At 32.9% G+C, this 17,756-nt stretch overlaps 2 protein-coding genes across 4 annotated transcripts; both read left to right on the top strand.

Moving 5' to 3' along the window:
* Nucleotides 1–30: 30 nt before the first annotated feature.
* Nucleotides 31–4,006, top strand: LOC124443777. 3 transcript variants are annotated; one of them, XM_046994296.1, is made up of 3 exons: nucleotides 31–465; nucleotides 2,334–2,415; nucleotides 2,549–4,006. In XM_046994296.1, the coding sequence occupies exon 3, from the start codon at nucleotides 2,553–2,555 to the stop codon at nucleotides 3,687–3,689; it is 1,137 nt and encodes a 378-aa protein (XP_046850252.1). In that variant the 5' UTR covers nucleotides 31–465; nucleotides 2,334–2,415; nucleotides 2,549–2,552; the 3' UTR covers nucleotides 3,690–4,006. The 3 variants fall into 3 exon arrangements, with proteins under 3 accessions (XP_046850252.1, XP_046850251.1, XP_046850253.1); XM_046994295.1 differs by having other exon boundaries at nucleotides 31–580; XM_046994297.1 differs by lacking the exon at nucleotides 31–465 and adding an exon at nucleotides 2,127–2,213.
* Nucleotides 4,007–6,947: 2,941 nt separating this feature from the next.
* LOC124443737 (6-phosphogluconate dehydrogenase, decarboxylating-like) lies at nucleotides 6,948–11,136 on the top strand. The gene is made up of 18 exons (XM_046994251.1): nucleotides 6,948–7,074; nucleotides 7,250–7,283; nucleotides 7,435–7,476; nucleotides 7,694–7,754; nucleotides 7,834–7,952; nucleotides 8,020–8,085; nucleotides 8,168–8,286; nucleotides 8,381–8,447; nucleotides 8,528–8,596; nucleotides 8,685–8,750; nucleotides 8,815–8,940; nucleotides 9,151–9,214; nucleotides 9,295–9,425; nucleotides 9,514–9,647; nucleotides 9,729–9,828; nucleotides 9,910–10,001; nucleotides 10,668–10,698; nucleotides 10,825–11,136. The coding sequence occupies exons 1-18, from the start codon at nucleotides 7,058–7,060 to the stop codon at nucleotides 10,942–10,944; spliced, it is 1,458 nt and encodes a 485-aa protein (XP_046850207.1). The 5' UTR covers nucleotides 6,948–7,057; the 3' UTR covers nucleotides 10,945–11,136.
* Nucleotides 11,137–17,756: the final 6,620 nt, after the last annotated feature.

Genomic DNA, 17,756 nt, shown 5'->3' with positions numbered 1-17,756 from the left:
AATAATTTTAGTGGTAACGTATTTTTAATAATTGTCATTTGACAATTGTCATTTCTACAATAACTGTACCATTCAATATCTTGAACGTTTATGAAAAGTTTGTTTTAGCTGGAAAAAATTTTCCTTGCGGGAAGGATTTTACCAACTCCAAGTGTTCTCAAATCCTTTTTCTCTTTTCCACATAAATTAATCTAGACACTTTAAGCTTAAAAAGCAGTAATGTTTTCACAAGGCATGCGACTGCATTTTAAGTGTTGAATTTTTATAATTTTTTGAAAATACTGTCGTAGCTAGTTTAGTCATTTCCATGTATACCAATGATAATTTTTAGCAAACATTATACAGTCATTATGCGTGGAATGTGCTTGTCATGTGATTAAGGGCATACAAGGTTTAACGCAATAAAGACAGGAAGTACTACAATTCTTTAATACAAGGCGAAATTTCTTTGTTTAAACGTGAGAGGTAAATGTAGTTTGGAGTGTTTTAATGTAGGTAAACACATTGTCTTTTCGCCGTTCAGCTCTGAGTTATTACACAGAAAAAATCATCGGCTAGACTTTTCTATGTTTGTCACCAGGTATGTACATAGCTACAAGGGTCACTAAAGATGGGAAAGGATATTTATATATCTTGAAGAAACTTATGTAATTTTATAGACAAATGAAATCGTGAATGGTTTCTTCATTTTCCGTTAGCTGATCATGGCGTATTAGAATTTTTATATATTGAATAATATTTGGTATATGTGTCTGATAAATTTGTTAAATTATCGCTTAATAAATCATTACGCCACATGAATTAAATCATTACGCCACAAAAGGGTAAATTGGCAATGAAGAGTTGCCTTGGTTCAAATCCAACGTAAATATTCGTTTCAATATATAAAATTATTTATTCTTATGTGATGTAAAACTTTACGTAAGTTTTTTTGGCGAGAAAAATATCTAAGGTTTTTCATTCGCCATAATAAAAGTGATATTGAAATTGCAATTTTTCTACAAGCATTGTTGATAGATGTCCTTATGTCCGGATATATTCAACAAACATAAAATTCAACTCCATGCTAGATTTTTAGTATTATAAAAGGAAAACGTTTTCGTTGCCAGGAGCTTTATAACGACAACGGACAGTAAGGAATATAAATCATTATCTATTGTCTTTAAAATAATGTATTTAGCAAATGGATATGTCCACTTTGGACTTTGTGACTACAACCTTATGCATCAGTCTTTAGTGCTGGTGGCGAGAATTGACGTTTGTGCAAATAGTTAATAATGGTATCGTACGTATATAGATTAACGTTAAATCAGCGGATCCGATTTCCAAATTTTTATTTGAAGTCCAATTATTATGTGATTATATATCTGTGCATTCAAAACTTATATAACGAATTGAATCTTGGCAGAGCGAAAATTTTTAATAAACATTGAATTATTCAATTGAATCGAAATATTTCTTAATGAGATACTGGCAATGACAAGGCACTCTCATAATTAAAATCAGAAAAGAAAAAATTTATACCAGTAAAATACAGATAAAATTATAAAGCCTTTTATAATTGATATTGTTAAAACGTCAACAATATTGATCTTGTCTTTTTTTGCAAACTCAAAAAAGGTGCAAAATGTTTCATTACAAATTTACCAACAGTTTGAATTTTTACAGTTACACTGACATCGGAAATCACTCCCTGCTGGGAAAGCTTATGACGTATGATATAAGAGTAATGATCAATTTATATGCTAGTCTAATGTTTATAACATAAAATTTTTATAACATATATGCATATACATACTTTGAAGTACTTGCTCTCAAAAGATAGAGTTTTTAGCATTGGTAAGATTTTGATTTTATGAATGTTTTTTTGGAAAAGAAATCAATTGTTTCTTGGATGGTAAAAAATTTAAAGTTCAATATTTCTTGTTTAAATAAGGAAAAGTTAAATTTTTAACGTCCGACAAAGTTTACAAACACCTGCGATGAAACTTCACCTGTTGGTTTGAAGCAACGTTATTAAAGTCTCGATCTTAATTATATTTTTCTGCATGGGCTAAGACGAACGCTTAGCTTAAACAGTTAAATGGAAAATTTATATAAAATTTATTGGTTGCAATGATCTTGTGGAACTTCTGAACTACTTAAAATACACAGAAAAGTGGCTACAGTCAAGGCTGCATCTCAAGAAACCGTGTACTTTTGCCGTTGTTCACGTAATGTAGTTATATTCAACAACACGTCCGTTGATCTACTTTTAAATATTATTAAAACTCTTTTCTAAGCTTACATTTTTTTTCTGATTAAAAAATATCAAAATTACTTTTTGCTTATAGATTTCAGACAGCAAATACAAGAAAACTTACGTGAAGTATTAAAGTTTAGTTCTGTATTTTTACTTGGGTTGCATCCGTACAGGTAAGCATTAATGAAAGAATTTGTATATGCGCTGTATTCTTTGTCAGCTATTGTATCTCATAATTGATTGTATAATCTGTCTTGGCACAGACGAAAATTATTAACAGCATCAATAATATTTATTTTTTAAAAGTATAATGAGATTTCCTCGAGCGGAAAGCGAACCATCCCCATCACCTAAGAACATATCAAAACCAGAGAGTGAACCACCTGCGACAGCTGAGTACTATCCACGACATCCAAATGCCGAACCAGTCCCAGAATGGCCTGCTGCAAAGTATGTATGGAAAGGTGCATGGGAGTTACATTATATTGGTTTTGGAATAATGTTTTTACTTGTTGCTTTTTGGTCAATTCTGGCTTTAATACGTGCCCGTAATACAAAACTTCTTGTCACTCGGCGTTTCTGCTATGCCGTGAATTGTTTACTAGTAGTTTTCGGTATAACTCGAGCATTGTCGTTGTTTCTTTATCCCTATGAAATGGTTGATTATGGAAATGGAACACCAATCGTTATACAAAGATTATTCTTTGGCAGTGGTTTCCCATGTCTCATTGCTGGTTATACCCTTATCCATTATGCATTTCTCGAAGCAGCTAAAGTGAGTTTTTCGAGACGTAAAATACAGAGCTTGAGATTCATTCTTGGTGTTATAGCTGTTCACGGGATTTTGGTTCTTGTTGCTGAGATTGTTACATCATACGTTGCGAATACAAGTGTACTCGTCATAATTTGTATGTTATATTTCATCATCTGTGCCTTAGCAGTTTCTGCAAGCGTATTTTACAGTGGTGTCCGTGTTATGAAGGAATCAAAAACACACAGAAGGACGCTGAAACGTATGAGCGTTAACACGGAAAAAGTTGGTAGCACAAAAAAAGCAACAACATATTCAACCAAAGCCAGTAACACGAAGAAAGTGGCTCGTGTAACCTTGATGACAGCGTTACTTGGGGTTACGTGTGCAGCGTTACAAATTTATGCCTTAGTCGGTGTATTCAAAGTTCGTTTTGATGGAAAAACTCACCCGGACCCCTGGTTATGGTGGGTCTATGTTTCCATGTTTCGCTTGATAGAACTTGGACTAGCTGTAACAATGGCTTACACAGTAGCCCAACCCAAGAAAGGTGGCATTAACTTTCGCGAGTTTGCGCAATGTTGTTTACCTGAGAAAATAAGCAGAATAGAAACATATACCGACAGCGGTGTTACAATCACTGATTCTGCTACTAGGGGATCGAGAGATGATGAAACAGACCAGAATTTCGTATGATTATTAGAAAAAGGAATGTATATTAACAGTCATAATAACAGCTTTAAGCTGGTTTATGTGATCACTAGTTGTCAGATAATGCAGTTTACGATTAATGTCTACTGTAAATAAATAAATAAAATTTTAGAGATGAAACTGACAACTATATTGCAGTAGTGATTACAGCTACATATTTGACTTTTGAATTTTCATACTTTTTAAAAGTTAACATGCTAGAGTTTCAATAAATCGGTGGGAGTATCCGTAGACAAAATATGTAATGTTTCTGGACGTTTCGAGGTATTTGAATTATATTCTTCAATATATTGATGAGCTTAGAATCTGCTATAAAATATCTGCATAGGCTACCGCGCTGTGATTTTCTTTGTGAGTCAAGAGTTTCCTATGCTATCATAATGGAAGGTATTTTTGTTATTTACTCAAGCAAAACTGAAACGACGTTAATTGATTAACTTCATCATATAATGCGATTAGTTTAATCTCATTCGCGTCATGCGCGCAAAATATGCTAATCTTTTTACCTGGCAAGGAGTTGTATTGTGTTGACGCGCTGCAGAGTATAAAGTTCGTGCTGTGAACGGCCAGAAGTAGTGACATTTAAAAAAATGCCTGATAATTTTCCTAAATTTATTTCATTGTTCCGCATTGTTTAAATTTGCTGAATCACGGACTAATTGAGTTTTCCGTTTCGGTAAAAGAAAAGAAAATTTATCATCAGCAAATGGGAAATCCATGCAACAAAATGTTCCTAATTTTCCTGAGTTAAAATATTAATTCCTAGCGTATTGATATGCAGCATTAAACATTATTTGTTCATATTGTGGCTACCCGATGTGATTGTCTGAAATGAACGACATTCATGCAGACTTTCCAACGTAGGAAAGCTTAAGTTCTATGTTCATACATCATGATCAAACATAAATAACATTTTAAAGCGATAACTGTTCGTAGCTACAGCAACATTCTGTCTGACAAGCAAATGAATGAAGCATGTAAACGACTTCAGACTTCATCCACAACACGACATTGAAGAAAAAAACCAGACATAATGAGATGTCGCAATCGTAGTCTTTCATCATTGCTATTTTGGGTTCGTCAGCAGCGTGACGTTTTAATTTCTGGAAATAGAATCAATCAGTTGCCTTGGACATTATTAAGGAAAAATCATGCAGAGCGGAAAACCATTGACGTAATCAAATCTAGTAATCAAAACATTTGAATTGATATAATTTCCGTAGCCACCCTGAATAGGGCGTTGAACTTAAAATGTCTACTTATGCGAGGTAAATTGCGCTGATCAAAGACTTTAAACACACATTTATCATATCATGTCTGTATTGAAACCATGGTAGCACTTGATGTTTGCTTCCAAGTATAAACAGAAGTGATTTATAAAACAGCAGTGGCGGTGACAATTCTGCAGAAATCTTCTAAATTCAAAGTTTCGTTAAGTAAACGGATAAACTACGTCAATTAAGTAATCCGAAGTTTCAACGAATGACTCACGAACAAACAAGCTCGGTAGACGAAACAAGAAAGGAAGAAGACAAACCAGAAAGTATGGTACACGGAAAATCCAAATTAAGAGAAATTTCTACTCCTGTCGCTGCATCGACAAATCCATTTTTTATAAAAGGGGACGTTTACAATATCAATCATCTTAATACAAAGTTTTCTGCGCACCACGGCTATACATTTCAAACACAGTTAAAGCGCAAAGGAGATCATATTTTGTCAAGTAAGTTGTATGACATTGGTAGAAAAGCAGCCAAGTTTGATCCACAAAATCAAACAACTTACATTCGACATGTTCATAACGTTTTTCACACTTTACCGAAAACAAAGAGTATCAACTCGGAGTTGTATTTGAAATCAAAGAAGTGTAGTAACTATAGTGTTTCAAATGAGAAACTTTCAGGAGAAGAAAGTAAAAACGCCATTTCATATGAAGGATATTATTCTCCACAATATACATCAGAGAGAACAGTAAACTGTCCGTTGAGGAGCGAAGTCCTACGGACATCAAAGAATGTCTTTAAAAATCAGGATGATCTTAAAAGGCGAACATTGCCAAAAGATATACGTCAACAATTTATATCACTGGATTCTACCAAATCTTCTTTCCTCACCATGATGAATGAACTGAAGCACGAAGAAGAAGATACACAAGCAATCGCTTGTCCCTTCTGTGGCTTGACATTTAAAGAATATCGTGATTTAAAATTCCATGTGCAGTCTCATAGATTAAAAAAAACAGATATTTCTTCTATACACACCACAAATCTCACTTCAACTAATTCGAAAGGAGTTTTAGTTGCTTCAAGAAATAAAAAGCAACAATCAAATGCGACATCAGTTATACAATTTGCGCGTAAAAATTCGCCAAGAAGTAAGAATACAAGATCCATAGACAAAGAATAAAAAATGCTAAAAGATTGAACACTTGTCGAAAAGAGACTACTGTTGTTGTACAAATGTCCTTTATCTTAGATTTATGAGTGTGCCAATAACAAAAAGTTGTATGACAAAATTAAAGAGATTATGTTTTAAATTAACCTGCTTAACTTTTCAAGACTTCCCATCGTCCCGCATATATAAGTGGTATAAAGCCGCAGTTTTTAGGAAAATGGACTCGCACAAGTAATTTTATTGGCATCATAACTAACGTTAATGTTTTATATGTTACAAATATTCTGGGTTATGCCTGGCTTAACTTGGTAAATTTTGTAAATGCGTTCTTATATAAGACTACAGAGACTACCTTAAAATAAAACGAAGAAAGATGCAATTTTGCAAAACACGTGACACGTGACGTCAGGTTTTCATCGCCAACTTCGGTCTTATAACCACCAGATGGTTGCTGCTGAATGCTGCCTAAGTGTTTCTGGATTTGGTTTGGTATATATGATGCAAATGTTCGTATTTTTTTACATATGTGATGGGGCTGTGAAATTAAAAGTATTACCTTTCAATGCTTGAGAAACAAGCTTTGGTTTCTGTCATTTCATACATATTTTAAAATCAGCCTCGGCCATTTGGTCATATATTTACCTTATTGTTTCATAAACTTTTATTTGAGGCTCGATCTCTTTTCCCAAATCGTAACTATTCAAAACCGTTCACGAATCAAGTCCACAATGTTATTTTATTTGGAATTATTTTTTGCATAAATATTTCTCTGAACATATATTTGCATTATTATAATTTTCTGCATAATTTATAACTGTAGCGGAAGTTGTTTCACCGGAAAAGGTTTTATCGAACGTTTGTGTCACTGGTCTGTGTTAGGGTTTGGCTTGTACAAATACAATTTCATAATCGTTGAGCATTTGTGGACAGAATATTTTTAACGATTTTGCAAGAATAAAATGGCTGGAGAAGGACAGTAAGTTGTTTGTTAGAAAATAGAAAAATATAGAAACATTAATTTGTTGTTCTTTTCTATTTATTTGATATATTTTCAAAATAAGAGAATTTGTTTTGTTCCCAGTGTTACTCCTTGAAGAGGTTTACCTCTTATCGTTATAAAACAAGTTTGATTTTGTTTTATCGTTCTTTAGAGCTGATATCGCTTTGATAGGTCTTGCTGTCATGGTATGTATGATGTATTTTAAGAGAAATATGAATTTCTATGCAAAAATGCAGACCTTGTTAGCAGTAGAAATATTATTTCCGTGTTTTATCAAAAACTGTCTGCCAATCTTAGACCATAGTGACAAATAACTGTCATTATTTTAATCTACAGGGACAGAATCTTATCCTCAACATGAATGATCATGGATTTGTTGTAAGACTTCACTATTTTTTCTTCATTTTCACATAGTGTCATTTTTAAAGTTATATAACTTCTAAAATTACTCAAGCATCTCGATAATTTCATAACCTTTCTGTTTTTACCAATAACATCTATTTTTTTAATCATAAAGTGATTGTGAAATGGTTGATAATATTTTTATAAAGACCAGATGTGAAGTATTCTTTTTTTTGCATTGAAATTTCTACAGGTATGTGCCTACAACAGGACTGTGGAAAAAGTTGATCGATTTTTGGCAAATGAAGCTAAAGGTTCAACATTATTTAATAATTGTCACTGGTTTTCATTGAAAATTACCCAATGATATGATGCTTGTTGTTCTAATATCAGGAACTAAGGTAATTGGTGCGCATTCCATGGAGGAAATGGTGTCAAAGTTGAAGAAACCACGTCGTGTTATGATGTTGGTAAAAGCTGGCAATGCTGTTGATGCATTTATTGATCAACTGGTATGAAACAAATTTTTATACTTTAAAGGTGATTTGACAACTTTAAATTGAACCATTTTTGTGATAGGTGCCATTGCTTGAGAAAGATGACATTATTATTGATGGTGGAAATTCAGAATATGTGGATTCTCAGGTTGTTTTGGTCTTCCATGATGAAAAATTTGCAATTTGTGCAGTGATTAATTTTACAACTATGAAATGTATTTTATTAACAGCGTCGATGCAAGTCTCTGCAAGAGAAAGGCATTTTGTTTGTGGGAAGTGGTGTTAGTGGTGGTGAAGATGGTGCTCGTTATGGTCCTTCACTCATGCCCGGTGGTTCTCCTAAAGCATGGTAAATAATTTCTTCAAATTCAAACACTTGTGGCACACAATGATTTGTGTACATCAAGATACATGCCTATGTAGCTTTTCTTTCTGTTACATAGGCCTCACATAAAGGACATTTTCCAATCAATTGCTGCACATGTTGGTAAAGAACCTTGTTGCGATTGGGTTAGTTTTCACAATGAGAACGAAAAAAGTTATTGTTAGTATTGTTGGAATGATTTTCATTGTATTCATGTTTATGTCAGGTTGGTGAGGATGGAGCTGGTCATTATGTGAAAATGGTTCATAATGGTATAGAATATGGGGATATGCAGGTACATATGCAAGTATCCATGTGTGTATTGGGGAATGCTATTGTTACGTGCTCTAGTCAATTTCATTTTAGTAACATGTTTCTTTTAGGTCATCTGTGAAGCGTATCATTTAATGAAGGATGCTTTAGGAATGACTGAAGGTGAAATCAGCAAGGTAGGTTAATTTTTTATTCATGAAAATATAATCTGGATCTTGCTGGTAATAATTTGTGATTTAGACTTTGGACGAATGGAACAAAGGTGAACTTGACTCGTTCCTTATTGAAATAACCAGAGATATTTTAGCATTCAATGATACAGATGGCAAGCCTTTAGTGACAAAGATACGGGATTCTGCCGGACAGGTGAATTATCATGATTTCAATGTGAAAAACATAGCATATGGAAGAAGTAGTCATGTCAAGAGACATTTTTACTTTTACTTTTTGCAATGATCCCTGTTTTGTCAAACTGCTTCTGTTATATACTTTATTCCTAGTAGAAATATCTTTTTTATGTCGTGTTTTTTTCTTCTATGTGCATATAACGGCATACAGAACCTTTTATTCTTATAGAAAGGTACTGGAAAGTGGACAGCAATATCTGCATTAGACAAAGGAATTCCTGTTACACTCATTGGTAAAAACTGGAATGATTTTTTGGTAGAAATATGCTTACTGAAGAAACAAAATGCCCTTCTCAAATATTGTTAATTATAGGTGAAGCTGTATTTGCCCGTTGTTTGTCGTCATTGAAAAATGAACGTGCTGAAGCAAGCAAGCATTTAAAAGGACCAAAGGTTACAAAATACAAAGGATGCAAAAAGGAATTCATCGAACACATTAGAAAGGTAGCTTTTATCTTAACTGTTTATAAAATTGCTCACGTTATTTTTCTTTGTATTTCCTTCATGTTAAATTGTCGTTTTTTATTTTTAGGCTCTTTATGCTTCTAAAATTGTCTCATATGCTCAAGGATTCATGTTGCTAAGGGAGGCAGCAAAACAATATAATTGGAATTTAAATTATGGAGGAATTGCTCTCATGTGGAGAGGAGGGTGTATTATTCGCAGGTTAGAAATGGCTATAGCGGTAATTGCTTGCTCTTTGGCATTTTATCAATTATTTTAATGTTGTTTCATTTGCCTAACTAGTGTATTTTTGGGAAACATCAAAGAAGCTTTTGACAAGGATTCAAACTTAAAAAATCTCTTGCTTGACGATTTCTTCAAGAATGCTATAGAAAACTGTCAGGTATTTGATGGAATTTACAATTACTGGTCCACTGTATCACCATTCTTGTGTTTACGTAATTGCAAATGTTTTGTTTTGAAGGATTCATGGAGAAAGGTGGTTGCTACAGCTGTAACATTAGGAATACCTACCCCAACATTCAGTTCAGCTTTGGCATTTTTTGATGGTTACAGGTTTGTTAAATATCTTCTACTGTAAATAATTATTTAGCATATTTGTGTTCATTATTAATGTCATTACAATTTGTAATCAGCGTATATATTAAATAGTCAATATCATGGTAAAGTAAAAATGGTAGGAAAAACTGTTATGAATTTGGTATATTCAGTGCTTTCATTAAGATTCAGTGCTTTCATTAAGATTCAACATAGCAGGCTGTATTACAAAAAAAAGGCAACTGCATCCCAAAGTCTCTAAAAATCAAATTTCATATTTCATATTTTGATAATTATAGTAGCAATTGGTAGTCTTTAAGTTTAGTCGGACACTTGACACAGTATAGTTTCTACGTTTTTGATAGTGTTAAAAATTATCATTTTGACATTGAATTGTCATTTTTATAGCGTTTTTTAGCTAAAACGTAAAGGTATTATCAAACTTCTAATATATCATTGATTCATATTTTTTTGTTATCAGGCGAGTCATAGAAACAAGTAGAGAATATTTGTCAATTTATTGCTGTATATACTACATCTCCAAACAATAATTTTTAAAATCTTGCGAAAAATCAAACAATACAAAAGTTCATTTGCCTTTGACATCAAATTTTTGAGGTTGTTGTTTTGAGGCCAACAAGTAAATAAGTATATTTTACTGTATATTTTTTTCATTATATTCAGGTCCGAAACTCTTCCTGCAAATCTTATTCAGGTATAACACTGTTGCGAATAAATATAATAAACTATAAAAATTATTGGGTATTTTTATATTTTTGATCATAAGAATTTATATTATCAAGTAAAGCTATATTAAAGCTATATTTTTTCTTTACCATAGGCTCAACGTGACTACTTTGGAGCTCATACGTACGAGTTATTGTCGAAACCTGGTGATTTTGTTCATACCAATTGGACAGGTCATGGTGGAAATGTCTCATCTAGCACTTACAATGCTTAAACATTTAAAAACTTGTTTTACTTCACAGAAAATGTAGAAAGAAATGCATACTTTAAAATAAGCACCAAACTCTGAAGAGAAACACAAGAAATTGGTTTGTCAAATTATAGGTTTCAGTCTTAAAAAACGAACCCAAATCACTTAGCAATAACGGAAATATGCCATGAATTATTAAATTTGCTTACAATAAAAGAATTCGTACATTGTTGTTAAAATGATATTGACCATTTTGGTCTGGCGTCGTGGCTTAGGACCACATAAACAAAGGTCAAGAGGGTACTATTTTATTCTTCATCGGTTCTACTATGTCCCCTCTTTCAACCTACGATGATCCCATTATATACTGCAATGCTCATCAAGTTCGCCATCTTTAATATAAACATTACCAAGGTAGCAGCTTGAGCTAAAATATTTCAACTTCTGTCCTTTTTGTTGCAATAATTTAACGATTTTTTGTTATGGAAAGAGCACAGAAAATCATGGATGGCTTTAAACTGTATCTTTTTTACAGCACAGGGCATTCTCCGGATTTGAAATGAGAACATAAATTTTATAAAAGGCATGTTGTAACTAAGGTGTCTGTTGCTTTTGTTGATGGCGTGAGTAGCGTTGTTTTCTGAAAAGACTTAATGCTTCACTACGTTGTAGTGAAACATTTTTTGCGCTGTAGTAAACGCAAAAAAAATTTTTTTACCTTGATATCTTGAAAATGACTCGATAGTGTATTGTGTGATCGTTTTTCAGTGTCTAGAATGTACAAGTTTTCACGTGTTTCTCCTACGAGAAAGTACATTCTTAACTTCGTCATGTTAGTAACTGGATCAACTTCCGAGATGCTGAAAGTGGCAAAATAATTTGGCAAGCAAGTGAAGATTTGTAAGTCGTTGATGTAGAATTTATATAAGATGAGAGTCTGTCTCAAAACATTATATTTCTTCATAATCTTCATGTTCATATTTTAGTGGTTTTATATTTAAGACATTGAATAATAAAAATAGCTGTTAAAACAATTTTTCTATGAGTAAATAGCAAAACAAAGATATTATTCTAATGCCATTGTACAAACTTTAGATCCTCACCTGATATTGAACATGAAGGTATGTTTTGATGGTAAGTAATTTTGATTGTGGTATTTGTTTTTTTATTTGTTATTGCTTTTTAGCACGAGTACCAAAGAAAATCTTAAAATGCAAAGCCGTGTCAAGGGAGATGAATTTTTCATCACTACAAGAAATGAAACAATTCAGATTAGAGCAGAGAGTTTTATTCAAAGGAAAATGTCTTGAAGGTAGATGAGACAAATATAGATAAATAATATGGTCCTTTTTCGTCATTTATATGTAACTCAAAGTGTTTATTTGTTTCAGAGTGGTTTTTTGACTTTGGATTTGTTATACCAGAATCCATGAATACATGGCAATCATTAATTGAAGCAGCACCGGAGGATCAAATGATGCCATCATCAGTTCTGAGGTGAGGAGAAGTCCTTTTTGTATGTACAAATGCCATGTGTATTTCTTTAGATCAATTGCAATTAATCAAATAATTAGTGTATAGTTTCTTCTCCTTTTAAACTAACTTTAATTTTCTCACAGTGGCAACTTGGTAATTGAGACAAAATTCTATGATGGCAAATTGTTGGTGAGCACATCAAAAGTACGGATATTTTACATCTGAGGTAACTGTGATCATTGCTGATAAGTCGATAAAACTATTGCTAGTGTAACGTGTTTTGGGGTGCATCAAATGACAATAAGACCATATCCCCAAAGTTGACTAGATTGTGATGTGTGCTTTTTAGTGCTTAATACAATTTGTAAATATTACTGTTAATTTCAAGCTAGCTTTTGTTGTTTCTTGGAAAGATTAGCATAATGTGTATAAAAAGTGTGTGATGAATGGAAACCTCTTTCCCGAGTGTGATTTATTGTTAAGTTGAATCATAATATATGATAAATTATCCAATGATTATTGACCAAAGATTTCTGTAATTTATAATAAATATTATGCATGAAAATATTAATATCAATAGTGTTTGTCATTTGATTAACATGGCAGTTTCAAATTTTTCATACTGAGACAAAATCACATTTCTATTCAAAGAAGCTAGATGATTGGGTGCAATCATAATTAATGCAGTGATGAATCGATGCAGTAATATCTTTTTATGCCCAATGAAGTGTAAGGTGAAGAAGAAAGGATGAGAATGTTGTGGTCCTTTTGTGCTTTTTACCACTGTCTTTAGAAAGAAATTCATCAAAGAAAAGAATATAGAAAGATATTTAATCATATTTGTAAATAATTAACTTTAATTATGCGTAATTATCCAAAAAATAATAACATCTGACATTAACGACGGAAGTATAAAACCATACTTGGACTTTGACCACCAAAATCCGCCATGTTTTTGACCACAGGCTGTTCGCTAATAATTTATAGCAATTTGGTCACGTCTCTTGAGATTTAGCAAACAATGTTGCTCGCCCACGTCGGTTGGTGCCTAAAATAACACTGATAAAATATTCTTTTCTATCATATCACCAACATGGCTGAATTGCAAGTCAAGACAAGAGTATAAACGAACAATCGTGAATATTTTAAAATTTCTACTGGCATCTTTTATGGCGAACGAAGAATTATGGTACAAAAACCATTCCCTGCCTACAATTTCCAAAAAGCATTATTTTATCTACTCATGATTTGTGTTTTGTGTACACAATATGTTCACAAAAGCTATAAATTTTGCTAGCATAACTCTATTCTTGAGTTTACAAGATGATGCCATTTCAAGGATGCTTTCTCTTAAATTTTATGGTACTAAACTAATTTTTATACTCAAGGAAGCTATTCAGGAAGATGTTCAGGGTGGGATGCAGTTTGTTGATGGTGATTTTATTCATTGGTTGACTGAAATAAATTGAATTCGACACTGTAGTATGTGATGAACTACTGTCTTGCTTACCACAACTTTTCTCATCGTTTCCTGGCTATTTCTCGCCCACTGATGACACTCTACCAAAATTTATCTCCAAGAAGAATGTCAAAATAGGTGAGACATTATGTGCCTGAAATATGAGGGAGAATTGCAGTTATGTTATGATAGAGAGGGTGAACTATGTGGGTACATGTATGTATGTGATGATAGAGAGGGTGAACTATGTGGGTACATGTATGTATGTGATGATGGAGAGGGTGAACTAGGTGGGTACATGTATTTATGTGATGATGAAGAGGGTGAACTAGGTGGGTACATGTATTTATGTGATGATGAAGAGGGTGAACTACGTGGGTACATGTATAAAAAAGGAGCCGGTTTCGGTTTTTTCCGAAGATGAAGGGTGCATAATGCCAATAGGACACCTCTGTCAACAACTTTGTAAAGATAAAGGCAGTATAAGAAATTTTGTAAACATAATTAAGGCCTTAAAATGTAAACAATCTTTTTGTAAAGATAACTATTAAAAATAGATAAGGTGATCCCAAGTAATGTGCATCCACCGACTGGCACCACCAATGGATGTATATCAATGCTTGCCCAACTGTGGTAAGGTACATACTTGTGTTGTGAACATTTATGAAGTTTCAACTTTGTTGATGAGTTCAATGAAATTTCTAAAATTGAGCAAATTGTGTGTTTGAACATTGTTTGTTTGCCATTTGAAAGTCTTCAAAAATTATAAAAACCAAGAAACCAAAAAATAATATAACTATGTGCTTCTAGTTAACATAACTTTTAAATAAAAAGAGCTTTCAAATTTGTTTCAAGCAGCACAAATGAATTGCTAAAGAGCAACTAGCTGAAAATAATAGAATAATATTTGAGTTATTTAATAGGTTGAATAAATTTAATTAATTTATGATTTGCATAATATCATACAGAAATAATCAATTGTCATGACGTCAATTAAAGAAATGTTAATAATGCCGAAAATTAGGCCTAGTTCGAACGTCGAACTTTACATGATCCGAATGCATTTAAAACAAAAGATAATGAGGTAGTTCATTTCATTTTCTTTTGTCTTTAATGCGTTCGGTGCATGTAAAGCCTTGTTCACACGAGTAAAATGAGCATGAAAGTCAAGACCCTCTGTTTCTATTGCTCTAGATGTTTACCAAGACAAAGACATTGAGATTTTGTTCAAATCTTTTTGTTCTTCTTTTGTTCTTCTCTTAGCTTATGCTGGAATTTTTTCCTTATGTCGACGCTTATGTCGATGCTTATGTCACATGCTTCGTTGATTATCTTTGTTTTATCTTTTGTCTACGCTTGTTCTTCTCCTTACTTTCCTCGTGTGAACCAGGCTTAAAGTTCGACATTTGAAACAGGCCTTCTTCATTTGAACGTTGTAGTAAGAAAGGTAAGTTCTCTCTTTTTACTGACGAAGTAAGTATGAGTTACATGGAATAATAAACTAGTCTTAGTTTAGGCCTTGCAACATGAAAGCTTTGCTGTAAAATTACCGCGATGTTAAGCCTTTGATTGTTTGAAACTTGTTGCATCGTTCAAACTCAACTCACTAAAGCTATTTGTGCAATGTAGGTGAATGTTCTACCATTTAGATAGTCAAACAGAAAACATATTACAATTTGGTCATTCTCAAAATATCAGATTAAGAATTTAAAAACGCAAACTAACGTCATATGCAGAATTCTTCATCATGAAATGTCCTACATGTGTTTCATATTTTCTTATATTGTAGATCCCACATGGATGGAGTTGTGAAAGTCCCTTTACCACCTGTGTCATTCACTTCAATTACTCTTACTAGTTTGTCATTGCTCATGTGTCATGGTGATTCATGGCCAAGAATGTTGATTTGTAGTTTGGATTCTTTGTGGATGTCAGTTGTTTGTTCATATAATGATGATGGGCCCCATTGTTATATGAACCCACCTGAAGGTGGTCAACTGATACTCACAGAAGATCAACTCTGCACTAAACATTCTTTGAGTGATGATATAACTGGGGTATTGAAGTGATCCCTTTTCCTTCAGGCGCTTGAAATGGCGATTCACGATGTCAGTATCTACTTTATTGGTTATTAATGCTGGTTACTTCGTGTATGGATTGGGTTAAGCATATCAAATGGACATTGCATAGCGGCATATGTACGTATGAGAGCATTAACATTGAAGTGATTGGACTAGAAAACGGGCTATATTCTGCGAAGATTCTGGGAAACAAGCGAGTGGAAAACACGATCCATGTCTTGTGGTTTGTAAGTTGAGTACATACGTAAGTGTTAAAATTAACATGTATGAGTAACTGTATGAGATACTAAAAAAGGATCCTGATGGTCTATTTTTATAGTTTGAACCCTAATTATGAAAAACGCCCAAATTAAAAAAAATGTCAAGAAAAGATGTCACTTGCTTTGAGAAAATAGCTGGCTTTCACTCGCTACCTTTTACTAATTTATTTAACGTTTATAAAAAAAATTGCAATGCTGCGAGTAGGGTTTGTTGAGTTTCTAAGATAAAAAGGTTACAATTAATTTCTATGATATACACATAAAACTGTGTGAGAGTTTTTACGTGTATATCATGTAAAGTGAAAAAAAAGGAAGAGACCGACTAAGTCGCCTGGATCAGACTGACCCCGACAACGCTTGGAAATCAGGTATAAATGATTTGTTCTTTTCAGTGTATTTCAGTTTTGTTTTTGATCATTCATTATGCTGACATTTATAACGTGTTTTTTATAGAGTAGCTATGTCTGTAGGCCTCCTCGCTGGACAATGAATTGGACTGAAGATCCTGAGAGTCCTTATTGAAAGATTCTAATTTCCGTAAAACTAATTTTTCACAATTGTTAACTTTTCCGACAAAACACACGAGTGAAAGCCAGCTATTATTAAAGCAACATAGGAAATTTTAAATCGATTGAAGTTTAGTAGACATCAAAAATGATATTCATGCAAGTCATGACGTCACTTTGGTCAATTCATTTTTCATTGTTATTGGCTGGTTAATGGTCAGGGCGTTGGTACTGAATAATTTTTTCATATGATTCATATATGTTTTCTATTTGTTTTCGTTTTTCGTCTACGTATTTTCTAAGATTTTTGTTAATAATCTGTACTCCTTCATTTTTTGTCCTCTACCAAAGTTTGCGTTTCTTTCGTTCGATCATAAAATATTAGCTGTGTCAATAGGGTAGTTAGCCCACTTTTTTGTCGCTATGTAAATTTAAATTTTTATACCACTGTAACGCACGATCTGACTGACTGCGCTGCATGTTATAGTAGATCATCGGGATCATTGAAAACAACAAAAATATGAAAAATTTAAAAACTACAAAAATTTGAGGAAATTTTTCTAAAGTTTTGATCTATTCTTTTATTGGAGGGTTTTTTACCGGATCCACCGGTTTTCCCTCCCATTTCGTTTTGGTTTGGAAGAAAAAACAGTGTCCAGATTTGGGGCTAAGCAAAGCCATTTATCATAAAATTATTTATTGTAGCTATCATGAATATTCATGTTTCTTTCATTTCTTGGCCTTTGGGTGTATCTCCCAAAACACTGCGTATTAAAAACAACGGCAAACATTTTAAAAAATTGGTACGCAATGCGTACATGTTGGTAGCCTGCAAGTATATAGCTATTGAATGAAGTAGATTTAATCAACATAGTTGAAATAAAATTATATATTTAATATTATTTACGTCCAACTTGTTCAAGATTTGAAAATGCAGTTTAATTATATGACCAAGTAATTTCCTAACCCTGGAATCTAATACACTACCAAGTAATACATTGTGCTATGTTTCATAACTAATGTTTGTAAGTGTTTTCAGTAACTTTAGGATGTC

This window comes from Xenia sp. Carnegie-2017, unplaced genomic scaffold (genome assembly GCF_021976095.1).
Source record: "Xenia sp. Carnegie-2017 unplaced genomic scaffold, XeniaSp_v1 HiC_scaffold_21, whole genome shotgun sequence".
Taxonomy (NCBI): Eukaryota; Metazoa; Cnidaria; class Anthozoa; order Malacalcyonacea; family Xeniidae; genus Xenia; species Xenia sp. Carnegie-2017.
The sequence above is the reverse complement of the archived record's forward strand: the minus strand, read 5'-3'. Positions and strand labels throughout refer to the sequence as shown.

Coding starts and splice junctions, on each gene's coding strand:
- LOC124443777 (XM_046994296.1), top strand. CDS start 2,553: ATGAGATTTCCTCGAGCGGAAAGCGAACCATCCCCATCACCTAAGAAC.
- LOC124443737 (XM_046994251.1), top strand. Junction 8,086..8,167: donor CAGAATATGTGGATTCTCAG/GTTGTTTTGGTC, acceptor TTTTATTAACAG/CGTCGATGCAAGTCTCTGCA. Junction 8,448..8,527: donor AAGAACCTTGTTGCGATTGG/GTTAGTTTTCAC, acceptor TGTTTATGTCAG/GTTGGTGAGGATGGAGCTGG.